General features: G+C 37.6%; 1 protein-coding gene across 1 annotated transcript in view; it reads right to left on the bottom strand.

The window, feature by feature from the left end:
* cemip (cell migration inducing hyaluronidase 1) overlaps window positions 1-27,573 on the bottom strand; it is a 293,578-nt gene that overhangs the window by 153,301 nt on the left and 112,704 nt on the right. The window contains exon 2 of the mRNA XM_057839754.1: window positions 4,861-5,039. Coding sequence (XP_057695737.1) covers window positions 4,861-4,915 — 55 coding nt within the window. The 5' untranslated portion in view covers window positions 4,916-5,039. The remainder of the gene's footprint in view (window positions 1-4,860; window positions 5,040-27,573) is intronic.

Genomic DNA, 27,573 nt, shown 5'->3' with positions numbered 1-27,573 from the left:
GCGGAGAGGTGTCAGGCGAAATGCAAAGTCCAAACACTTTGCAAATAGAAAAAAAAAACATCAACCCCAATGCAAACGCTTTGCGAAAGAAAAAAGCACGAATGCAAACTGCCACAGCACGCTCCCAATTCCTAAAGCGCGATTGCAAATTGGCAAAAGCACGAACCCCAATTGCTACAACACGACACGACAGCAAATGACTCGCAGCACGAATGCAAAAGGCTCGCAGCACAACAGCAAAATCAGGCAACACAACAGCAAAATCACGCAGCACGACAGCAAAATCACGCAGCACGACGGCAAGAGGATGACCCAGATGTTTAAAAAAAAGAAAAAAAAGGACGACACTATGTATATTGCATTATGCGCTTTGTGACCATCTCTACCGACCTTCGTATAGTTGCAAATATATATAAAAATGATGTCAATCGTTTTTGCTGTAAAAGTTTTGTTTGTGCTGCTTTCGTTTTAGAGATATTTACAATTCTTTTATAGGTAAATTTGAGGTCAGCCAGGTTTTGCAGACATAGTATTATGCATTAATTTAGATATTAATTTCGAGTGCGAAGATCACTCGTTTAGGTCCCCACGGCAAATGGAGCGTACCAACTCTCTCAATAACAAAGGTGTGTCTGAACAACTAGCACGAACATAGCACAAACAAATGGGAACACTTGGGGACCATTTTGGAGTAAATGAGGGGCGTCATCACTCGAAATTAATATCTCAAGCCCCCCAATGTACTTCAAAACGGACCAGAATTTTTTTTTTTTTTTGTTATGATCTTACTAGTTGTTGGGACACCCCTCTGTTATTGATTGATTTGGTATGCTTCCTTAGCCACGGGAGCTAAGCTAAGGAAAAGCTATGACTGATATCACCACTCAAAATTAATAAAAGAATTGTAAATATCTCTAAAAGCAGCACAAACAAAACTTATACAGCACAAACGATGGACATGATTTTTATATTAATTTGCGTCTGATGGGGGGGGGGGGGGGGGGGGGCTTCATGGAGGTCCGTAGAGATGGTCACAAAGCACATATACATTGTATCACAAAAGTGAGTGCACCCCTCGCATTTCTGCAGATATTTAAGTATATCTTTTCATGGGACAACACTGACAAAATAACACTTTGACACAATGAAAAGTCTTTGTGCAGCTTATATAACAGAGTTAATTTATTTTCCTCTCAAAATAACTCAAAATATAGCCATTAATATCCAAACCCCTGGCAACAAAAGTGAGAATACCCTTAGAAACTACGTACATCCCTAAATGTCCAAATTGAGTACTGCTTGTCTTTTTCCCTCCAAAATGTCATGTGACATGTTACAGGAGTGCTGTCAGCATTGCTGCAGAGATTGAAGGGGGGGTCAGCCTGTTAGTGCCGAGACCATACGCCGCACTCTACGTCAAATTGGTGTGCATGGCTGTCACCCCAGGAGGAAACCTCTTCTGAAGACGGTACACAAGAAAGCCCGCCCGTCTCATCAGACGATAGGACATGGTTTCAGTAATCCATGTGCTTTGTTGACATGTCTTCAACAAACTGTTTGCGGGCTTTCTTGAGCACCGTCTTCGGAAGAGGCTTCCTCCTGGGGTGACACCTCTCAGCCACCGTATGTTGGCAGTTGTTTTGAATGTCCTCCACTTGTAGACTATTTTCCGGACAGTGGAATGGGTGATTTTATATTCTTTTGAAATCTTTTAAAAATCCCTTACCAAACTTGTAAGCGTCTTTCTGAAAGCCTCAGACAGCTCATTTGATCTCACCATGATGTTTGCTCTCACTTCAACAGTCAGGGGCACACAAAACTAAATGTGAGGTTTAAATAAGGCAAGCATCCTTCAAAGCACTGGGTAATGATGTTCTAATCATGTGCATCTGATGTGACACACCTGTGTGTGATTTTAGCCATTTTAAGTGGGATTGAGTGTAGGGGTGTCCTAATTTATTCCTCAACAGAATTTGCATTTATTTAAAATTTAAATTTACAGAAAGTTATAAAATATCTTTATTTTCATTTGAAATTGTTTAGTTCTATTACTTGACTTTCTCTAAATTGTTAAAATTGATATTAAATATCCATATGACCAAATATGTTAGAAAACACACAGGCTTCCATAGGGTGTTCTAATTTTTTCACATGGCTGTATGTTGGATCAGTCTCATTTTAAAGATCTTTATGCATGCCTTCATTGGGTAGAAGCATAGAGTGAAAATTTCTTTTCTCCCTTATCCATGACGTATTGTATAGAAAGGAATCTAGAACAGATTTAAAAGTCAGAATTAAATGCTCAGTAGTCAGTAGGATGATATAAAGTGCTGTAGGTGGGGATTTATGAACAGGGCAGCTGTTCCTCAAACTACAGTAAAAGAACTTGGCAGATTTTTATTGAAAGTGCTCAATGGACAGATCAGATACGTAGCTAGGAAAGCCCCGATATTGCCTGCATTAGTACTTGCATTATTACTTACGAAAGGGTTTGTGAGTGGGATTACAATAGTTATATATGCATTGTGACATAAAATCAGAAGGGTTATGGCTAAAATGACAGCACACACTGAGCAAAGCGGGGGGGAGATGCAAATGAGACATTATGCTGAAATGTGAGCACTATAATAAGTGACCACAGGGAATTAAAATTTGGACGCACTTCAGTGCCATTGCCAATACAAAGGAAGACTATAAATAAGAACTCATGCGTTATATACTAGTGTGTGACTCAATTTAAAAAAAAAAAAAAAAAAGCAATCTAAGTAATTAGATGTTTGTAATTACAAGGAGGTTAGAGTAGCCACAAATTTTATTTAAGTAAGAGTAGTGTTAGTTCAAATATAATCATAGACTTCCTCAAGTAAAAGGAAAAGTAGTCTTCCAAAATATTTACTCAAGCACAAGTGAAAAAAAATATTCGGTGAAAAAAATTCACAAGTAATGAGTAAAATTGCGAGTAACCGCTTACAGTTACAATAGTATTAATTATTATACTGCACTATAACCTATTATATGGCCATACATAGACTCCATACATAGACTCTATAATGTATTGATGGGTAAGATCGGTCATGCACTGCGCTTTACAGTCATGTAAGGGGCCACCCACATCAAGAGGAACTATTCACAAGCACACGCACGCAGCGATCTAAATCCGGATTTCTGTTGAAAAAGTACGAAAGCTGTACCGCATACAAACAGGAAGGATTGTCTCAGGAGTGAGGATTCAAGGAAATTATTATATTTTTCGTACCAAGCATGCATTTTGAAACGTGAAAAAAAATTAATGGGAGGAATTAGCCGCTACTGTATTCGCATCATCGTTCGCAATATTTACACAAAATAAAGGCTAACTGCACAGGTTTTTTGCTTTTTCAACCAAGAATCGAGACTGTTTTACGTGCATATGTGTAAAGAATTCGGGGATTTAAGCATTTATTTACAAGATTTTTTACCGGAAAAGCTCTGTTTACATCAGGCGGCCGCTAGCTACATTCACTAACAAACTAGCATTGTGCTTCGACATATTTACATAAAATAAATGCTAACTGCACTTTTTTTATTTGCTTTTAACCAGGAATCGAGATGGTTTCCTGTCCATATCTATGAAGAATTTGGGGATTTAAGCATTTATTCACAATATTTTCCCCGGAAAAGCTCCGTTTACATCAGGCGGCCGCTAGCTACATTTACTAACAGACTAGCATTGTACTTCGACATATTTACTTAAAATAAATACGAACTGCACTTTTTTCTTTTTTTTTTTTGCTTTTAACCAAGAATTGAGACTATTTTATGTCCATATCTATAAAGAATTTGGGGATTAAAGCATTTTTTAACATGAAATTTCACCAGAAAAGCTCTGTTTATATCAGGCGGCCGCTAGCTACATTCACTAACAGACTAGCATTATACTTCGACATATTTACGTAAAATAAATGTTAACTGCATGTTTTTTGTTTTTGTTTTGTTTTTTGTTTTATTTTTATACTTTTAACCAAGAATCGAGATTGTTTTATGTTTATATCTATAAAGAATTCTGGGATTTAAGCATTTATTCGCAATAGTTTTCACCGGAAAAGCTCTGTTTAAATCAGGCGGTCGCTAGCTACATTCACTAAAAGACTAACATGGTTCTTCGACATATTTACATAAATAAATGCTAACTGCACGTTTTTTTTTTTTTTTTGCTTTTAACTAAGAATCGAGACTATTTTACGTCCATATCTGTAAAGAATTCAGGGATTTAAGCATTTATTCAGAAGAATTTTCAACAAAAATGCTCTTTGTCTGTGATTCCACTCAGTCAGCTTCGACTGCCTCACCAACAATGCAGCCCCCCATATATCGACCCTGCGCCCCGTCAATACATTATGAAGTCTATGGACCATATTAGGCCAAAAAAATACACAAAAATTATCAAATTCCAACTAGAAAAATCCACAGAAATGAAACCACCCATCCAAAGAGCATAAGTTCCCTCTAATGTAGAAAACATATTTCCTACTAGGAAATTAAAACGATAATATCTCCGGTTTTTCGTGGTCTATTGGTACCAAACAACATTTGACTCAAAAATCTTTTGATAGAAAATTTCAAACAATACTTAAAGTATGATAAAAGCAGATACAACAATTATAAATTTGTGAAAAAAAATCAGTCTACAGCCCACTTGCATTGCATACGAAGAAAGTTCCACTCCCCCGTGCCCTCTACATCTCTCACTCATACGAGTGAAAAAAAAAACGCCTGCCCACTAAACGCGACTTGGTTCCGATCGTTCACGTCAATGAGCCGTTCAAAGATTCAGTTTGTTTGCAAACGTCTCAACTCCGGTGCAAAGTATACATAACTCACGTGATTGGATGGTGGGCAACAGCAGAGCTGCAATAAACACAAGACATGTCTTCATCTCTCCCGGCTTCCCACGGAACAACCTCACGCCAGAGGCCTTATGAGGTTGTTTGGGACCTCCCACTGTGCTGCAGATGGAGAAGCAGTGTGCAGAGTTCGCAGGGAGTGGTTATCAAAGGGATCTGAAAAAGAAAAATGGATTTCACATCAAACATGATTTCAGACTCGCTGCTGTAGAGTCAACATTCCTTGACCTGCGTTTTCAGCCTGGTACACAAATGCAAAAGATTTCACTAAAAAATGGAATGTTATGAGCGATGGAGGATTGGCAATTCTGTCTAACTGCTTTGTGATGATGGTAGATTGTTCCTGATGACAGATACTGTATGTAAAAATAACAACTCTTACCATTTCCAACTGGCCACTTCACTAACTACCAGAATTGAAAAGCTGACCAGTATATTTTGTGTATCAAAAATACGTACGGCTTGAACCCCTTGCTAAGTTTTCCCACATGGACCAACTTATTAATTAGCTGATACGCGACAGGCTGTTGGGAAGATCACTGAGGGACAATATGCACAAAGAAACGCTATAATGATTTATCTTCAAGAAAAAATAATTAACTCTCTTTTTATTATCCTTATCAAGATTTATTTTTCCTTGTACAGCAGTGTGTAATACGCTGGTGATTATTCAAAGTGCAGCATATATTTCCTCATGAGAAACTGCTAAATACTGTACATTCGATTTTTTTTTCTTTTATGGTATATTTTTTTCTTAGCACAACGTCATCTACATGAACTATTATTATTATACTGTAGTAAAACCTATTACAGAGGTACCTCTACTTACAAATTTAATTCATTCCAGGAATTGGTTCGTTAGTCGAAATGGTCGTGTGTTGAGCGGGATTTTCCCATAACAATACATTACAGTATAATTTGGTTAATTCGTTCCACAGCCAAAAAACCTACACTTTATCCTGAATACAACCCCTATCAAAAAGTATGGAATCACCAGTCTCGGACGAGCACTCACTCAGACATTTTATCATGTAGAACAAACTCAGATAAAAAGCTTGAAAAAATAATGAATTAGTTCAGAAGTGCAACTCTTTAGCATTCAGAAACACTAAAAGAACTAATAAAAACATTGTGGTGGTCGTAAATGTTACTTTTATAGAGCAAGTGCAGGGAAATATATATGGAATCACTCCATTCTGAGGGAAAAAATATGGGATCATGAGAAACAAACAAAGAAATAATAATCAAAACACATCTCTAGTATTTAGAAGAACCACCTCTGGGCAGTCTCTGAGGCATGGACTTGATGAGTATTCTTCATCAATTTGGTGCCATTGCATTTATTGAAGATTTAACCACAGCCATCTCCGCAGTGCCTTTGCCTGACATGCAGCCCCATCATCACCTTGTCAAGAGTCAAAAATCTGCATTGGACAAGGTGTCAAGAGTCAAGAATCTGCATTGGACAAGGTGATGATGCTGGAACCTTTGTGCTAAAACTGTTAAAGCATTTCTTGAAGAAAGTCTCATCCAGTCAATGTCATGGCCTGCAAATAGCCCAAATCTAAACCCTATTGAAAACCTGTGGTGGAAATTGAAAAAAATGGCCCAAAGCAAGGCTCCGACCTGCAAGGATGATCCGGCAACTGCAGTCAAAGAGAGCCCTAGCCTTCTTGGGACCCATGTGGATTTTTCTCACAAGAAAAAATTGTTGGCGTCTGTCTTGCAGGAAAACAATGAAATTGCGATGCTGTCATAAATCGTCGTATTTCGAGCATGTCATCATATGTCCAGATAAATGACGAGTCAATTTTTACGTCGGATGTCGAAAGGATTGTATGTCGATACGATTGTATGTCGAGGTACCACTTGTAAGATGTTTTTTTTTATTATTTCCATTCGACTTAAAAACATTACTCTTGCAAAAGAATATTATAGATCTTTGCTTGCAGCAAAGATAAATCAGCAAGGACGAATGAGAGAGGTAAGCTACGTAACCCACTTTGGCAACACAAACCACTTTTAAACCACTGATTTATTGCATAACCATTACAGTGATAGTGTGATAGTGTTTTTTTTTCTGTTGTTTTTACAGAAACTTGTACGAGTATTTTGGTTTGATTATACGTATACAGTTTAAAGAGCTATTTCGGTCTTTTTATGATGGATAAGTGCTAAAAAAAAATGCTTGCTCGCCAGTGCCCCACTGTGCCCCAGTATTGTATTAGGTCTAGTGACGCTCCTGACATCAGTAAATATTAGTATTTAAAATATAGAAAAACAAACAATTAACACAACTAATTATGACTCCCTCTTTTCTAGCCCCCCGAACGACAAAGAAAAACTCGATGATCTCTTCAGCTTAAAGAAGAGTGTGGAATGTCAACTTCATCCCATGTTTGCCAGCATTAAAGTGCTAACTTTGTTAACTCCTGCACACCTGTGAACTTGAGTGAACAGCATTACTCTCGTATAGTTATGTGAACTGGAGACAAGATTGGAACCAGGAACCTAAGTAACCCTACGACTCCAATCGTGAAAGTGGCATGTTCCTGAATTTGACTCCTTCAATAGAAATGTTCACTTTTGGACCTAGCACAGACACAATGACACTGCCATCCTGAAGCACATTGACTTTTAAAAAAGGGTGGAGGGCACTTTCAAACACTTATTTGACTTTTATAGTAACAAAAGCTTATAATTCAACCCTTAAAGGACAGCATTAAATCCATGAATAGCACATAATAATATACTGTACCTCCGAGCTGGGGGGTGTTCTTGGTTAGCTGTGTGACCAGCAGCTCTGGTAGAGAAAAACTGCTGACTGCACCTTTCCAAGACCCATTTTCTCACCCAAAATGTTTTAATGTGTCTCATGAGAAAACCAGTCTCATCCTTGTACACAGAAATATGTGCCACAGCTGGAGGGATTGATAAGTTATTCCACTACTTCCAACATTTTTCTGATACGCTTTAAACTACAACAAATGATAATGTCTGCTTTTCATAACAATACAGAATGTCGGGGTCATTTGTCGAGGAGTGCTTTTCTCACGGACACTCGCTGGTGAAAATTGAATGAAGTCTTGATTAGGTTTGAGATGATCAAGAGGTAAAATATATATATATATATATATACAGTGGAGCAAATAAGTATTTGGTCAATCACCAATTGTGCAAGTTCATGGGTAAACCTCAACCACGAGAGACAGAATGTGAAAAAAAAAAAACAGAAAATTACATTGTTTGATTTTTAAAGAATTCATTTCCAAATTAGAGTGGAAAATAAGTATTTGGTCACCTACAAACAAGCAAGATTTCTGGCTGTCAAAGAGGTCTAACTTCTTCTAACGAGGCTCCACTCGTTACCTGTAATAATGGCACCTGTTTTAACTCATTATCGGTATAAAAGACACCTGTCCACAATCTCAGTCAGTCACACTTCAAACTCCACTATGGCCAAGACCAAACAGCTGTCGAAGGACAACAGAGACAAAATTATAGACCTGCACCAGGCTGGGAAGACTGAATCTGCAATAGGTAAAACGCTTGGTATAAAGAAATCAACTGTGGGAGCAATTATTAGAAAATGGAAGACATGCAAGACCACTGATAATCTCCCTCGATCTGGGGCTCCATGCAAGATCTCACCCCGTGGTGTCAAAATGATAACATGAATAGTGAGCAAAAATCCCAGAACCACACGGGGGGACCTAGTGAATGACCTACAGAGAGCTGGGACCACAGTAACAAAGGCTACTATCAGTAACACAATGCGCCGCCAGGGACTCAAATCCTGCACTGCCAGACGTGTCCCCCTGCTGAAGAAAGTACACGTCCAGGCCCGTCTGCGGTTCGCTGGAGAGCATTTGGACTATCCAGAAGAGGACTGGGAGAATGTGTTATGGTCAGGTGAAACCAAAATAGAACTTTTTGGTAGAAACACAGGTTCTCGTGTTTGGAAGGGAAAGAATACTGAATTGCATCTGAAAAACGCCATACCCACTGTGAAGCATGGGGGTGGAAACATCATGCTTTGGGGCTGTGTTTCTGCAAAGGGACCAAGATGATTGATCTGTGTAAAGGAAAGAATGAATGGGCCCATGTATCGAGAGATTTTATGTGAAAATCTCCTTCCATCAGCAAGGGCATTGAAGATGAAACGTGGCTGGGTCTTTCAGCATGACGATGATCCCAAACACACAGCCAGGGCAACAAAGGAGTGGCTTCGTAAGAAGCATTTCAAGGTCCTGGAGTGGCCTAGCCAGTCTCCATATCTCAACCTCATAGAAAATCTGTGGAATGGAGGGAGTTGAAAGTCCGTGTTGCCAAACGACAGCCCCAAAACATCACTGCTCTAGAGGAGATCTGCATGGAGGAATAGGCCAAAATATCAGCAACAGTGTGTGAAAAGCTTGTGAAGAGTTACAGAAAACGTTTGGCCTCCGTTATTGCCAACAAAGGGTACATAACCAAGTATTGAGATGAACTTTTGGTATTGACCATATACTTATTTTCCACCATGATTTGCAAATAAATTCTTTAAAAATCAAACAATGTGATTTTCTGTTTTTTTTCCCACATTCTGTCTCTCATGGTTGAGGTTTACCCATGTTGACAATTACAGGCCTCTCTAATATTTTCAAGTGGGACAACTTGCACAATTAGTGGTTGACTAAATACTTATTTGCCCCACTGTATATACTGCTCACAAAAATTGAAGGAACAAAGTGTTCCTTTAATTTTTGTGAGCAATTTATATATAATTTTTCTTCCTTCATGTGAATCAGCCAGTGTCACCTAATTCACCCAAATACAGTATGCATTAAAACTTGAACCCTGTCATACACAAATTACAATGTTTTTTTTTTCCTCAAATCTTTTACATTTCTATAGGACACGGGTCTCAAACCTTTGGGCCTGGGTCCAATTACGAACCCACAGGACAATATTTTGTAGCCCTTAGCCCTTATTTGACATCCAATGAGAGTATTAGTGTTGCCCGCACGTATTTTACGGTGGGCTGTAAAACATCTATAAACAATTTTACATTAAATGAAGGAATTGAAGGGTCCAATTTTAAAAACAAAACAAAACAAGTATTGAAATACTGTAGTCATTAATAAAAAAAAAACAACAACAAAAAAACAAATAAAAAATATGTACAGAGAAAAAAATAAATAATTCTAAACATTTTTAAAAATTCAAACAAAAAAAAAAATCAATTTAAACTATAATTCTTGTTGCCACTGAGTATTTTTGCTCTGGGAATTTTATTTATTTGTTTTTGTTTTGTTTTATAAATCTCTTGGGACTTTGGCTGCCATTGACGGCAATAGAAGTCTAATCCGTTTCGATACGTGTTTTAAATATCAATTTCTCTCTTTTACTAACTACCACAGCACATACTCTGTTACCTGAGTTAAGCTAATGATAACTTTTAAATAGACGTCTACTCAAGTGACCACTCTCCCTAGAAGACTTCATTTGCAAATATCAGATCATTCACCGACAGATAATGCATAAGGAGCGACTTGGTGTTCAGGATACGTTAATGGGACATCAAAACTCATTGCCAATTCTAAGCCCTAAAGGCAAGTCATGTGATCAAATGATCAAATCAAATGATCATATCAGAATGCTCTTTCCTTCAGCATGCATGTGGAGGTGAGCCAATGGGTAAGCTGGTGTGTGCAATGTGGCATTCAGCAAATATACTGTAGAAAAAACTATCACAATGTGCAGTAAAATTGTAGAATTTCAATATTTTAGAACCATGATTAACGGCTTGTTGTTTCCTTAAATGGTGTCTTTTCACAAACAAATCTCTGTAGAGATCTGTTACTTGCCTAAAGGTTCATCCAAGTGTAATCCCCAGTGGATCCTAGTATTAAGTGTCAGTCATGACCAACAAACAGACAGACTGATCCCTTATTCCTCTTGCGGAAAAGAAGCCAATGAAAGCAATGAGTCAGGTTATTTTCAGGACATTTCCCCACACTTTAATTTCAAGTATTTGTTCCTATGAATATTATTTTTCTCCGGAGATAGATGTTGTGTCTTCAGACATTAAAATCGCTTCTTAAAGGTGCAATATGTGAGATTGGTGGCCAAAAATGGTACTGCAACAAGGATCGAAATAATTGAAATGCACAACATGTCCTTCTTTCCCCTTTGGGCTGCCAGGTAAGTGCTTCGCAATGGAGAATCAAGCTGTGTTATCATACCATTGTTGCATTTCAAACAGAAACTAAAAAATGCCATTTCTGGAGAAATTGAATGGATAGCTTTGCTGTGCTGGTTGGTATACCTGTATTACAAGTACACACCCCCTATTCACACTAAAATAAATTGAACATGAATGTCCAATAGCGCTCTGCACGCCGGCAGCAGTCAACAGCAACAACAAATAATAATATTGCTATAATGCAAGCATGTCCTACCTATTTGAAGACACCAAATGACATCATCTTCGCTTTCGACCTCAAATTGATTTTAGAAAATGTCGGTGCTTTTGTAAAAAAAAAAAAAAAAAATTTATTTAAAAAAATGGTTAATTCGTTTTTGTGCCATGCTAATGCCTCGTCTGTCAACAGTTTACTTTTCCATTCCAATAGTGCTCTAGTCAACGTAACCTGGTAGCAAGCAAGGTGTCAGGTGGTATTATAAACAAACAAACAAACAAACAAACAAAACTGTTATTGAAAGTGTATATTTAATATTTTCCACATTATATTAAATTTTTTCAACATAAAAATTCAATCTCCAAAATTACATCAAAATTGTTTCGATGTTTTATTTATTTATTCATGTATTTATTTATTTAATTATTTTATTTATAACCAAAGGGGGAAAAAAATCTACAAAACATTTTTTCCCTCCCCAACACCAGAGGGTGCTCAGCACCCTCAGCCCCCTCATCACCTAAGGGACATTGCAGCACATAAAAAATCTTATTCTTTTGATTAATGGCAGATTGCAAGCAACTTTCAGGTGCATAGCGCCATTTAGTGTAAAACAATATGCAGCGCCCATGCCTTCCTCTCCCCTCATCCCAATTAAACCCTTCAGAGACTATTATCACAATAAAAAGACAGAAAAAATGTATACTTATTGTTTAATCTGTCACATACAATACATATCTATATCTTCCGTCATCGCGCGAGAGAAAATGGCGTCGGTTCGCGCATGCACAGTCGCAATCCATCGCGATCTGGTTGCCCGTCACGATCAGGTATTAAAGTGATCAATGGTAACTTCTTCTTCACCTGTTTTAGTTTGTCTTCTTTTTCTCGTAATGTCGGTTGTTGTTTTAGGTACATTACCTCTACTACCCCCTGGATTAAAAGAGGACTAACTCCAATAAGGATTTTTTTTCCTTTTTTTTTTTTTTTTTTTTTTTTAATTCAAACGGATTGACAGTCTGACTGTGTGCAGCGAACCATGAAGCCTGTACCGTGAGGGTACGGGACGAATACAAAAACAGTTACCATATTTTTTGGACTATAAATTGCACCTGAGTATAAGTCGCACCAGCCAAAAAATGCACAATGAAAAGGAAAAAAACATATATAAGTCGCACTGAAGTATAAGTCACATTTTGGGGGCAAGTTTATTTGATAGAATCCAGCACCAAAAACAGACAGACAAATGTCATTTTGAAAGGCAATTTAAAATAAAAAATACAATAGAGAACAACAGGCAGAATAGGTGTACGGTATGCTAACATTACATGACACTGGAGGTTAGACGGGCCTAAAAAATCCAGCCGAACCGACCCGGCCTGCGGGTATTAATGCCCAATCCGGCCCGAGCCCGGATCTTGCTGCACTTGATCTGCAGGCCCAAGCCCGAAAAAACCCGAAACTTTGTTATATTTGTAGGCGCGAGCCTGAAAAAATAAAAACGAGATTTTATGTCTTATTTATGAGGACTCAGGAGAAGGAGGAAATGCAGGGTTGCGTTATGTGTGATCATATTTGTGACAATGCCTGTGCATATAAGCATAACGATAAAAAATGAAAGCCTGTCTTTTGTAATGAATTCTCCCAGTTAAACAAGACTGTAAGATGCATGTTCAATAAACATTTATGTCTTTTATATTTGTGCGTCGGTTCTAACAGACGGATAGTGGATTTGACATTTATTTTAACCTCTTCGAGTTGGCAGAAAAAAAACGCAAATTTTCTCAATGTTTAAATAGTATATATATTTTTATGATCATTATAAATGCATTTACACAACGAAATAACGCCGAAAAAGTTTGTTAAATATATTTCTCGTATGAGACCAAAGCGCCACATTCGTTTACATTCAGCGAAGCCGACACAGGTTTCTGTATAGCATCTTCAGCAATCAATTTGAAGCCCCACTCCTACTGCGGTGCATGTTTTTCTTTTCAATTGTGCTGTCTTTAGTTTGTTTTTCACTTCTTGCTGCTTCATTTCGAAAAGGAAATACCAGGATGCGAAATAGCGGAGGGCGCCAGGGCAGGAGGGAAGATTAAAAAGAGAGCGGGGCCACGGCGTTCACGTGCGCAGGCATGCACAGCGCCTTCTCGGTTTTATATCCAAATTATTTTATAACAAGTAGGGTTGTTCTGATCATGTTTTTTTGCTCCCGATCTGATCCCGATCGTTTTAGTTTGAGTATCTGCCGATCCCGATATTTCCCGATCCGATTGCTTTTTTTTGCTCCCGATTCAATTCCAATCATTCCCGATAATTTTTCCTGATCATATACATTTTGGCAATGCATTAAGAAAAAAATGAATAAAACTCGGACAAATATATACATTCAACATACAGTACATCAGTACTGTATGTGTTTATTATGACAATAAATCCTCAAGATGGCATTTTAATTATTAACATTCTTTCTGTGAGAGGGATCCACGGATAGAAAGACTTGTGACTTTGTATTGTAACTAGGGCTGTCAAACGATTAAAATTTTTAATCGAGTTAATTACAGCTTAAAAATTAATTAATCGTAATTAATCGCAATTAATCGCAATTCAAACCATCTTTAAAATATGCCATATTTTTCTGTAAATTATTGTTGGAATGGAAAGATAAGACAAGATGGATATATACATTCAACATACGGTACATAAGGACTGTATTTGTTTATTATAACAATAAATCAAAAAGATGGCATTAACATAATTAACATTCTGTTAAAGTGATCCATGGATAGAAAGACTTGTAATTCTTAAAAGATGAATATTAGTACAAGTTATAGAAATGTTATATTAAAACGCCTCTTAATGTTTTCGTTTTAATAAAATTAATAAAATTTTCAGTCAAAAAATAAACTAGTAGCCCTATTCTGTCCTCAATGTGTGTGAGTACACAAATTGACAGATAGCGAACATAAGTTCCAAAAAGAAATCAGACGGTGTGGCAAAGTTGCATGGGCTTTACTGAAGTCATCTCTTTTTGACAGGAGCATGTTTCTTGTATTTTTGTAAAACTGAAAATAACAAGGCAATGTGTCAATAACTTGCATAAATCACAAAATAACATAAAATGTACACACACGTGTCCATTTGAGCAGTAGCACTAGCCAATTAGCTCACAAGCATCTAACAATGTAACTGCATTTCACCATATATGTGAACAAATTCAAATACACATCATCAATAACTATCTAATGCTCATGAATATAAACAAAGGAGGAATGTAACTCACAAGCGATGCATGTATTAGACACAAACAGTGTGATGGGGCTATGAGAACTGCCACTGAATACTGGATGCGGATGTTAGCTGGTCTGAATAGCACTGTCTATTAGCGTGAGTTCGCGTCGACATATAATCACGTCAGAAAAGCGCGCCGAAACCCAAATAATCAGCTGCACTGAATCGCCAGCAGAGGGCGACATTACGCCACATAACATATGCAAGTCACACCCAAGTGCCAGCAGAGGGCGGAAAAACTCCATAAAACACACTTAACAAGTTGGCCTTTCACTGTACTGACATTTAAATCTGTCTGAGCGGGCCTAGTGCGTTAATTGCGTCAAATATTTTAACGTGATTACTTTAAAAAATTAATTAACGCCCGTTAACGCGATAATTTTGACAGCCCTAATTGTAACTAAATATTGCTATCTAGTGTATTTGTTGAGCTTTCAGTAAATGATACTGCAGGCATGCCCCAATGCATGATGGGAAGTGAAACCATTATGGATAGAAAGACTTGTGACTTTGTGTATTGTAACTAAATATTGCCATCTAGTGTATTTGTTGAGCTTTCAGTAAATGATACTGCAGGCATGCCTCAATGCATGACGGGAAGTGAAACCATTATGGGAAGTAAAACCATGACTGTGCGGCGTGCTACCAATGGATATATCTACTCTGCTTTGGGAAATAACTTAAGGTGTTAAGAAAAAGATCTATTGCTACCTTGCTTTCCCTACATTGCTTCCCTTGATATTTCTAATCACAGGGAGAGGGATTGCAAAGTATTCGCCAATTGAAGAAAGGCTTCAAAGGCTGCCAAAGTTCACTCTACTCATTTTGCACTGCCTTTAATCTCTCTTTAAAGACAAAACGGCGTTATTACATATTGAGCACGACAATGAGTGAGTGGATCGTGCAGAGTACAGTATATAATAATAACGTAAAATATTTTAACGTGACACATTATATAATCAATTAATTGCTGCCGTTATTGGGATATTTTTTATAGCTCTACGTTAAGCCTAAAATAATGACACTGAATGAGTGTAAAATATTATGTCTGTAACATTAAATACAATAAGAAAACAATTTAATTAAAAAAAAATGTATATTAAAAAAAGGCATGGCCGATATTTTTTTGTCGATTCCGATACTTTGAAAATGACGTGATCGGACCCGATCGATCAGGACATCTCTAATAACAAGTATTCCTTAGTTTAACATCCATACATCGTTTTAGTATAATTATATAAATATTTATTTATTTTTGGAAAAAGTTAGCGAGAGAGAAATCCGGTCCGACCCGAATGTAATTTATTGACATTTTGGGGTTTGGGCTCAAGGCAAGGCAAGGCAAGGCAAGGCAAATTTATTTATATAGCACAATTCAACACAAGGCAATTCAAAGTGCTTTACATCACATGAAGATCATAAAAATCACATTTAAATCAATACAACATAAAAACCAAGACAAAAGATCGCATTTAATCACAAATAGAATAAAAATAAATAAATAAAAATGAAACAGAAATAAAAATAAAACAAAAACTACTACTAATAATAATAATTGAAATCAGCAATGGAGATAAGCACAAGAGGAATAGAAAGCAGGTAGATTGAAATATATTAATAATGTGTTAAGAATTTCACACGAAAGTCGCTCCCGAGTATAAGACGCACCCTCTGCCAAACTATGAAAAAAACTGCGACTTATAGTCCGAAAAATACGGTACTTAATACTACTCATATCAAAGTAATCAAAGCACACTGCAGTGACGCTGATCACTTCACGCAGGCAAAATTTTAAGTAGATCACGTAATGGCAGTGTACTTCTGCCATTAATTTTCAGAATATTGTAAATGTTTGCGGTATTGCGTAGTTTGTCATCACTCCCTGAAAAATTCAAAGGTGAGAGTAATAAATAATCAATAAAAATGTTTTTAATTTCAATTTCAGTTTTTTTTTTTTCTTTTTTTACAACAGCAGTGGGATTGAGGCAGTTAGGGCTGCATGAACACCAATACCGAAAATCAACAATTAATTGATGTCAACTATAAATAAAAAAAGAAAATACACTTTTTTTTTTAAACCCTCATTTTTAGAAAAGCCTTGAGAATCTACAACTAACTCATATCCTACAAATGTTTTCCTAAAAAAAGAAAAACAACCTAAAATAAATATGTTTGTGTTTATTTCTAAGTCATTGAAAATCTTTAAATATTCCGAAAACACTGGTAATGATTTGTTGATTTTGCAGGTCCCCAAGCTGCACATATTACAGGTGTGGTCCACTTTATCTAACTACTGTCATATTTGTGTGTGTTCTCAGTTCTTTTTTTCTTCATGCAGCACCTGATTGAGCCAGATTGGCGGGGTAATGTGACACACCTGTGCTTGATTAGGAAAGCTCAGTATTTAAGGAAGCCTGTTACCATCTGTAAGTGTCGGACTATTGCTTGCTATTTTCCTTGCTTACTGCCTGTGTGTTCATCGTCATCCTTCGAGTTTTCCGACGTTCTACGGTTGTATTCTGGTTTGGTCATCTTTACTTTAGTGCTTTGTAGTTAGATTCTTGTACTCTGTTATATTCATGCATTTTAGCGTGCTCTCTTAGTTGTACTTTGTTAAACTCGCATTTTTCGCTTGCTCCCTTTGTTGTACTTTATTATACTCGCGTTTATTGGCGTGCTCTCTCAGCTATACTTTGTTATACTCGCATTTTTGGGGTGCTCCCTTTGTTGTACTTATTAAATACAAACATTAGCTCTACCTTATCTCCTTGTCTGTTTTTGGGATCCACATCAACGGCTTGCCGTTCAAAACTACCGATGCAAGTTGAAAAACAAAACACTGTGAAACATGTTTGTATTATCTGATCAGATTGGAACTGTCCCAATGTGCTGCTACGAGTTCCATTTCATTCAAAATTGCTTGTTTTCACCTGTCGACAGCTCTCTGAAACTGTTACGCACTTTGAATAATGGCTGTAATCTGACACACCCTTTAAAAAAAAAAAAAATGTTAGTCACATTCTCCAAAAGGCTTGCTCATAATAAAATTGGCTGGTTTAAACAGGGTGTGTAAGATCCAGATAGCCAAAAATAAAAAATGATTTCTCCTTTGTCAAGTTTTTCTTGTGAAGCTGAATACAAATGCTTATAGTGGGTAGCAAAATTAACCTAATTGGCCTTCTTTGTTCCAGGAGCTTACTTTTGGAGGGACATTTATATACGTATACTGACAGCATTACACCTACAAAAACTGTACAGAATAATAGGCCAAGGGTATATATTTTGTATGATATCTACTTGATAATGTGTCCTGCTATTGGCTGGTAAGAAGTTCAGGGTACAGCAGTGTTTCCAAACCACTGTTCCAGCTGTCGCGACAAGTCAACGTTATCGATGACGTAAATGTGTCGACGAGCACAACATCTCATCGATGGATAATGAAGGGTTAAAAAAATATATGCATGGAAAGTTGAGAATGTCGCACGCTAGGTACAACAACGAGCAAAAAGTATAGAATCACCAGTCTAGGACGAGCATTCACTCAGACATTTTACTATGTAGAACAGTGGTCTCCAAACTATTCCACATAGGACTGCAGTGGGTGCAGGATTTCACTCCAACAAAAAAAAGCCCACACCTTTTCACCAATCTGGTGTTTTGTAAGTGTAATCAGTTGATTGCAGTAAGGTGCTGCTTGTTTTAGTAGACACCACATTGGTTAAAAGGTCTGTGCATGATCGGTATGAAAAACCAGGACCCACAGTGGCCCTTGGGGACCAGTTTGGAGACCCCTGATTTAGAACAAACTGATAAAAAGCTTGAAAAAACGAATTAATTCAGAAGTGCAATAGTGTAAAGCGCTTTGAGCGCCTTGAAAGGTGGAAAAGCGCTATATCAGTATAACACCATTTACCATAACTCTTTAGCATTCAGAAACAAAAGAAATGAATAATAAACATTGTGGTGGTCAGTAAATGTTACTTTTATAGAGCAAGTGCAGAGAAATCAATATAGAATCACTCCATGCAGAGGAAAAATATATGGAATCATGAGAAACAAAGAAATTACATTCAAAACACATCTCTAGTATTTAGTTGTTCCGGCTTTTATGGGAGCTTGCAGTCTCTTAGACATGGACTTGATGAGTGACAAACAGTATTCTTCATCAATTTGGTGCCAACTCTGTTTGATTGCCGTTGCCAGATCCTCCTTGCAGTTCAAAACCTTGCTGTGGACCTTTTTTTTTTTTTTTTTTTTTCCAATTTCCACCACAGGTTTTCAATAGGGTTGAGATCTGGGCTATTTGCAGGACATGACATTGACTGGATTAGTCTTTCTCCAGGGAATGTTTTAACAGTTTTAGCTCTGTGGCATGACGCATTGTCATCTTGGAAAATGATTTCATTATCCCCAAACATATTTTCAATTGAAGAGAGAAAGCTGTCTAAAATTTCAATGTAAACTTTTATTAAAGATTTAACCACAGCCATCTCCCCAGTTCCTTTGCCTGACATGCAGCCCCATATCATCAAGGACTGAGGGAATTTTGATGTTTCCTTCAGGCAGTCATCTTTGTAAATCTCACTGGAACGGCACCAAACAAAAGTTCCAGCATCATCATCCTGTCCATTGCAGATTCTTGACTCATCACTGGAAATAACCTTCGTCCAGTCATTCACAGACCATTATTGCCTCTCCCTAGCCCATTATAGTCTTGTTCTTTTCTGTTTAAGTGCCAATGATGGTTTCCTTTTAAATTTCATGTATGAAAATCCTATTTCCTTTAGGCAATTTTGCACAGTTCTGTCACATACCTTGACTCCAGCTTTCTCCCATTTCTTCTTAATTTGGGTTGCTGTACATCTTCTGTTTTCAAGACATTTGGGCTTTAGTTGTCATGACGTATGGATGTCTTCCTCGGTCTACCAGTACGCTTAACTTTAAGAACCGTGCCGTGCTGTTTGTACCTCGTCCAGATTTTTGATACAGCTGTCTGCAAACAGCCCACATCTTTGGCAACCGTACGTGTAGCATTACCTTCTTCAAGAAATTTGATAATCCTCTCCTTGGTCTCAAGAGACCTCTTGTTGGAGCCATGCTTTTTGTAAATCCACTTGATCCAGCAGCCCTCCAAGGTGTGATAACTGCACTGTTTCTAACTGCTGACTAACGAGCAGATCTGATCTGAGGCAGAGACCCAATTAAGGAAAGGAAATTGATTGGGTGTGTTTGCATTTTCTCCTCAAAATGGAGTAATTCCATATTTTTTTCTTCAGAATGGAGTGATTCTATATTTATTTCCCTGCACTTGTTCTATAAAAGTAAGATTTACTGACCACCACAATGTTTTTTTTACTCATTTCCTTTAGTTTTTCTGAATGCCAAGAAGGTGCACGTTTGAACTAATTCATTATTTTTTCAAGCTCTTTATCTGTGTTTGTTCTACATAATAAAATGTCTGAGTGAGTGCTCGTCTGAGACGGGTGATTCCATGATTTTTGCTATGGGTTGTATGCAAGTGGGGAAAGCCGCACAAAGCCAAAAACGCACACCAGAGTGGCCAAAACATTGACTTATTTGAACGAAACAAAGGAGAGTACACTTTTGTGTACTGTCTCTTCAATGCTAAGCTTGCATACCAGCCAGGCTGCACGTGGGCTGTGAATGAACACCTAAAGCGCCGTCACCCAGTTGTAATTTTGAAAGACGACAGGAGACAACATGCTGGCAGATCGTAAGTCCATCTAACTAACATGTTTTATTTAAGCTGCTAAGCCTGTCGCGATATGCAATGAGTCCATTTATCGCACGGTAAATAAAAATGAGGGCGGTAATTTTCACAGCTGCGTTTTATCACCGCGTGCGTGCATACATTTGTGCATGCGTGTTGATGGCATATGAGACTCCGTTCCTTTTACAGATCTTTTATTGGTCATCAACACGCCTTAGAATTAAAGGAAGGAAACGCATCTATAGTAAACCCTGTGAACGTTAGCATTGCTACATTGAGGCTAATCGGGAAAAAAGACAACATACTATGCTATGAAACATTGGCAGTCTCTTCCAAAATGCAAACTTGCGGTCAAAAGGTGAAACTTCAAACATGAAAATTTGCAAACGAAGAAAAAAAAAAAAATCTATTACTGACACCACATTCAATGACGAAAAGTGTTTTTTTTTTTTGCTGAGTGTAAAGCTAGCGGTAAAGTTAGTGGTTTACCCAACGTACTTCCGGTGAACATTTCAAAATAAAAGCATGTCAAGTTCGTCATATAAATAATCATTTCTGTAGTTAATCACACATACTTCATAATCCAGATTCTACACTAAGAATAGCTTTAAAATGACACCCCTTATGAAAAATCTGATTGGCAATGAATAATTATACTATTATATATATAGTAGTATACTATAATACTAATGCTAGATATTTTTTCAAGAATTGTTTTGAATCATGTTGGAAAGGCGAAGTCAGTGTTCTGAACTTGTTTACATTCCATGCTTTTGCACTAGTTAATGCTATCAGTATTTGACCTCATTGTTTATTTGTGGTTTATAAATCTTATTTACGTTTTTATTTGTACTGTAATAAAGAATTTAAGTGTTCTAAAATGTTTTTGTGAATTAATAAGCGTCAAAAAAAAAAAAAAAAAGATTATTAGATTAGTCAACTAATCGTAAAAATAGTCGGCTGACTAACCGGGAGAAAATTAGTCGTTTGGGAAAGCCCTAGTCAGTCGTGCCGTAGGAAATCACAGACAATAATGTGCCGTTGTCCTCGTGACCCTCAAAAAGGAATAAGATGGCCATATAACGGTTGGATAGAACGTTCAGTCAAATAAAAATCCAAAAGAAAGAAAGAATTATAACAAAACAGTGGTATCTCTACATATGAAGTTAATTCGTTCCAGGACCTTGTTTGTAAGTCGAAATGGTCGTATGACGAGCAGGATTTTCCCATAGGAATACATTATAATTCAATTAATTCCTTCCACAGCCCAAAAACCTACACTAAATCATTAATAAATACTCCTGTTACTATTGCAAATAGCAATTACAATGAGCAAAACAAATAAATTATGAGCAAAAATCAGAATAATAATACTATAATAATAATAATACCTGTAATAATGTAACGAATCGGGTTCTAATGTGGCGGATTTGATGTACGTGAACGCACCGCGGGGCTGATGTGACGCTAAGCAAGAGAGGGCAATTCTATTTTACTTCCTGCTTTGATGCTGACGTCAGTGTTGCACAAGTTGATGGAATAAATGATTAGAAACCTGACGAAGCTGGCGATTTGTTTGGCGATGTTACCACAATAAGAATTGTCACCTTAACTCATGAAGACTGGCGAACGGAGGAGGATTGCCGGCCGAGATTCTACAGCCCTTATTGTTGACCCAGTTCATAGATGCACACACCATGCTTATACTGTATTTTGCTATCATTTACATCTTCATTTCAATGGTAAGCGTCACCTTTTCTTTTTTCTCCACCTGCACTAACCTTTTAGGTTTAGCGTCCGTCTTGCGGCAAAACAAAGAATCTGAGGTGCTGTCAAAAAATTGTCGTATTTCGAGCATGTCGTCGGATTTAGAAACATACGGCGAGTTACTGTAAATCGAAAAAATCATGTGTTGAAGCGATCGTATGTCGAGGTACCACTGTACTTAATTACAGTTGCAATATTAAGAGAACAAAGTCATATATTGTAATATTACAAGATTAAAATTGCAACATTAAGAGCAAAAAGTCGGAATATTATGAGATTATAGTCATTATGTTACTCAATTTTACATTACGTGAACTGGAAGTAGAACACAAGGCTGCATTACTACTGCAGAATTGGAGATTGAAATACTGTATTTTTCGGACTATAAATCGCACCTGAGTATAAGTGGCACCAGCCCAAAAATGCGCAATGAAGAGGAAAAAAAAAACATATAAGTTGCACCGCAGTATAAGTCACATTTTGGGGGAAATTTAATTCATATAATCCAACACACAGAACAGATAAGTCTTCTTGAAAGGCAATTTAAAATAAAAATACAAGAGAACAACATAAGTGTACAGTATGAAAATGCTTCATGATGCATGAACAACGAAATGTGAACGTGGCCTGTATGTTAATGTAATTTAGCCATGCTAACATGCTAACAAGTTTGCCAAATCATCAGTGTCACTCTAAAACACCAAAATAACATGTGAAACGATATAATAATGTGTTAATAATTTCACACATAAGTCGCTCCAGAGTATAAATCACACCTCCAGCCAAACTATGTAAAAAACTGCGATTTATAGTCTGAAAAATACGGTACTTTGTGTTGATTTGATTACTGTTGATAAATTTTGATGACAATGAAGTTATATTGTTAACAAAGGCAACAGAATTTTAAATTTTAAGATTTTTAGCTGGTTGTGTGCCAAGAGATTTTTTTTCAATGCAAAATCTATACAGTATACACAAAGTACAAGTACAGTATATCCCGGCCTCCAAAGCCAGCTGGGATAGGTCGTGAGGGAACCCGTAAAGATTATGGATAGATGGACTTGTCGTGAGATGTGGAATTCAATACAGTCTCTTGTTGACTACACAACCCCTAGCAAAATGTATGGAATCACCAGTCTCGGACGAGCACTCACTCAGACATTTTATCATGTAGAACAAACTCAGATAACATGATTGAAAAAATAATAAATCAGTTCAAAGATGCAACTCTATAGCATTCAGAAACACTAAAATGAATGAATAAAATACATTGCGGTGGTGAGTAAACGTTACTTTTATAGAGCAATTGCAGGGAAATATACAGTTGTGGTCAAAAGTTTACATACACTTGTGAAGAACATAATGTCATGGCTCTCTTGAGTTTCCAGTTATTTCTACAACTCTGATTTTTCACTGATAGAGTGATTGGAACAGATACTTCTTTGTCACAAAAAACATTCATGAAGTTTGTTTCTTTTATGACTTTATTATGGCTGAGCAGAAAAAAGTGATCAAATCTGCTGGGTCAAAAATATACATAGAGCAGCGCTAATATTTGGTAACATGTCCCTTGGCCATTTTCACTTCAATTAGGCGCTTTTGGTAGCCATCCACAAGCTTCTGGCAAGCTTCTGGTTGAATCTTTGACCACTCCTCTTGAAAGAATTGGTGCAGTTCAGTTAAATTTGATGGCTTTCTGACATGGACTTGTTCCTTCAGCATTGTCCACAAATTCTCAATGGGGTTTAAGTCAGGACTTTGGGAAGACCATTCAAAAACCTTAATTCTAGCCTGATTTAGCCATTCCATTACCACTTTTGATGTGTGTGATTGTCCTGTTGGAACACCCAACTGCGCCTAAGACCCAATCTTCGGGCTGATGACGTTAGGTTATCTTGAAGAATTTGAAGGTAATCCTCCTTCTTCATTATCCCATTTACTCTCTGTAAAGCACCAGTTCCATTGGCAGCAAAACAGCCCCACAGCATAATACTACCACCACCGTGCTTGACGGTAGGCATGGTGTACTTGGGGTAAAGGCCTCACCTTTTCTCCTCCAAACATGTTGCTGGGCATTGTGGCCAAACAGCTCGATTTTTGTTTCGTCTGACCACAGAACTTTCCTCCAGAAGGTCTTATCTTTGTCCATGTGATCAGTAGCAAACTTCAGTTGAGCCTTAAGGTGCCGCTTTTGGAGCAAGGGCTTCCTTCTTGCACGGCAGCCTCTCAGTCCATGGAGATGCAAAACACGCTTGACTGTGGACACTGACACCTGTGTTCCAGCAGCTTCTAATTCTTGGCAGATCTGCTTTTTGGTGATTCTCGGTTGAATCTTCACCCTCCTGACCAATTTTCTCTCTGCAGCAGGTGATATCTTGCGTTTTCTTCCTGATCGTGGCAGTGACAAAACAGTGCCATGCACTTTATACTTACAAACAATTGTTTGCACCTGCAACCTGCAGCTGCTTTGAAATGGCTCCAAGTGACTTTCCTGACTTGTTCAAGTCAATGATTGTTCAAATCAATAATCACTCACAAGAAATTGCTAATTCGTGTTGCTGTATGTATATTTTTGACCCAGCAGATTTGATCACTTTTTCTGTTAACCCATAATAAAGTCATAAAAGAACCAAACTTCATGAATGTTTTTTGTGACAAAGAAGTATCTGTTCCAATCACTCTATCGGAGAAAAATCAGAGTTGTAGAAATAACTGGAAACTCAAGAGAGCCATAACATTATGTTCTTCACAAGTGTATGTAAACTTTTGACCGCAACTGTATATGGAATCACTCCATTCTGTAGAAAAAAATATGGAATCATGAGTAACAAAGAAATAACAATTAAAACACATCTCTAGTATCTATCTTGTCAAGAGTCAAGAATCTGCATTGGACATGGTGTCAAGAGTCAAGAATCTACATTAGATAAGGTGATGATGCTGGAACTTTTGTTTGGTGCTGTTCCAGTGAGATTTACAAAGATGACTGCCCGAAGAAAACATAAAAAAATCCCTCAGTCCTTGATGATATGGGGCTGCATGTCAGGCAAAGGCACTGGGGAGATAGCTGTGGTTAAATCTTCAAAAAATGCACAAGTTTACATTGAAATTTTAGACAGCTTTCTAATCCCTTCAACTGAAAATATGTTTGTCATTTTTCATGATGACAATGCATTATGCCACGGAGCTAAAACTGTTAAAGCATTCCTTGGAGAAAGACTCATCCAGTCAATGTCATGGCCTGCAAATATCCCAGATCTCAACCCTATTGAAAACCTGTGGTGTAAAATAAAAAGAATAAAAAAAAAAAAAAAAGGTCCACAACAAGGCTCCGACCTACAAGGATGATCTGGCAACTGCAATCAAAGAGAGTTGGCACCAAATTGATGAAGAATACTCATCAAGTCCATGCCTCAGAGACTGCAAGCTATCATAAAAGCCAGAGGTGGTTCTTCTAAATCAGGGGTGGGCAAACTATTCCACAAAGGGCCGCAGTGGGTGCGGGTTTCGGTTGCAACCCATTAAGAGGACACCTTTTCACCAATCTGCTGTTTTACAAGTGCAATCAGTCGATTGCAGTCAGGTGCTTCGCATTTCTGCTGAAACCGCATTGGTTAAACTATCTGTGCTGGGTCAGTTGGAACAAAGACCAGGACCCACTGCGGCCCTTGAGGACCGGTTTGCCCACCTCTGTTCTAAATACTAGAGATGTGTTTTGATTGTTATTTCTTTGTTTGTTTCTCATGATTCCATATTTTTTCCTCAGAGTGAAGTGATTCCAAATATATTTCCCTGCACTTGCTCTATAAATGTAACATTTACAAACCACCACATTGTTTTTATTCATTCCTTTAGTGTTTCTGAATGCTAAAGAGTTGGACTTTTGAACTTTTTCAAGCTTTCTATCTGCATTTGTTCTACATGATAAAATGTCTGAGTGGGTGCTCGTTCGAGACTGGTGATTCCATATGTTTTGCAAGGGGTTGTGTTCGTAATTTACTGGTCAGCCAAAGTAATATTTAACACATTTAATTCCTCTGAGTCATTGAAACATAATGAACATCCAGCAAAGCACGATACCAAGGAAAATGTGTTATTTTTTACTTATTAGTTAATTCATATCTTTCTGTGAGGTTTTCCAATCTGTCTTGCTAAATGCAGTCATGACAAGACACAGCTCACATGAATGCCGGCCTGGTCAAGTGAATTATGATATGGTTCAAGGATTCAAACTATTCCTGGTACTCACCGTCTAATCCTGGATTACAAATTCATTAAAATTGGATTTGCGTCCTTATTAAAGGCGTCAACAAAATATTTAGATGAAATTCTCTGTGTGCTTTCCTGCTTTGATGTGGTTTGAGTCTAAGAAATAGGATTACATAATTTTTTAGAAGATGGCGCACACAAAGTGGAACAAGTCGCCTACATTCCACTTCTCCTGTTCATACCATACTGTAAAATGTAGGCAATGGAAGCAATGATTTCTTGCAATCCAATAGTTGACTGGAAGTATTTTCACATCATTGTTCTATATCCGGGGTCCTCAATTAGCGGACCACGGTCCATTACCGGACCACAGCACACCTCTCTGTGGACCAAGAGCAAATGGCACTTTAAGAAAAAAAAAAAAACAACGACTTTTCTTTAACATACTGTATGGCGGAAAACACAGACAAGACTGAAAAAGCAGTTTCTGCTCTTGGAGTTTGGAGTGTGACTGACTGAGATTGTGGACAGGTGTCTTTTATACCTCGTTAGACCTTGTTTGAAGAAGTTAGACCTCTTTGACAGCCAGAAATCTTGCTTTGTAGGTGACCAAATACTTATTTTCCACTCTAATTTGGAAATAAATTCTTTAAAAATCAAACAATGCGATTTTCAGTCCCCCCCCCCCCACACACACATTCTGTCTCTCATGGTTGAGGTATACCCATGTTGATAATTACAGGCCTCTCTAATCTTTTCAAGTAGGAGAACTTGCACAATTGGTGGTTGACTAAATACTTATTTGCCCCAATGTAGCTCCTCCGTGGAGTATATTGTATGTTGTGCAATTAAAGAGGTGCAGGAATGGAAACTGTTGGCCAGCCAGTTAATATTTTGGTTTTGTTTAGAACGGATGTTTCACCCTCTACCACCAGCCGATTACGAGACAAGTTCTGTCTAAGTTTGTCTTTGTCCCTGTTGCCAGAGCTCTTTAGGCTTCATAAACTAAGGTTGCAGAATGAAGACAAAAATATGCATATATGACCTGCACTTGTACTCCAAGTACGTTTACTTGTACTATAAGAACATTTACCTAATTGTGCTTAACTTTGGTTACTTGTGTTACCGGCACCCCCAAGGGGCCACTGTTACTTTTATTATGACCGGCATTGTCAGTAGAGAGGAGTGAGGAAGAAAGTGGTCGAGCGAGAGAGAGTGAGAGAGTTGAGTGTGGAAAAAGTGCGCAGTTAGCGCAGGCTCAAGTGCTGCGTCCCCCACATGCTTC

The sequence above is a fragment of the Corythoichthys intestinalis genome, chromosome 1 (genome assembly GCF_030265065.1).
Source record: "Corythoichthys intestinalis isolate RoL2023-P3 chromosome 1, ASM3026506v1, whole genome shotgun sequence".
Taxonomy (NCBI): Eukaryota; Metazoa; Chordata; class Actinopteri; order Syngnathiformes; family Syngnathidae; genus Corythoichthys; species Corythoichthys intestinalis.
The sequence above is the reverse complement of the archived record's forward strand: the minus strand, read 5'-3'. Positions and strand labels throughout refer to the sequence as shown.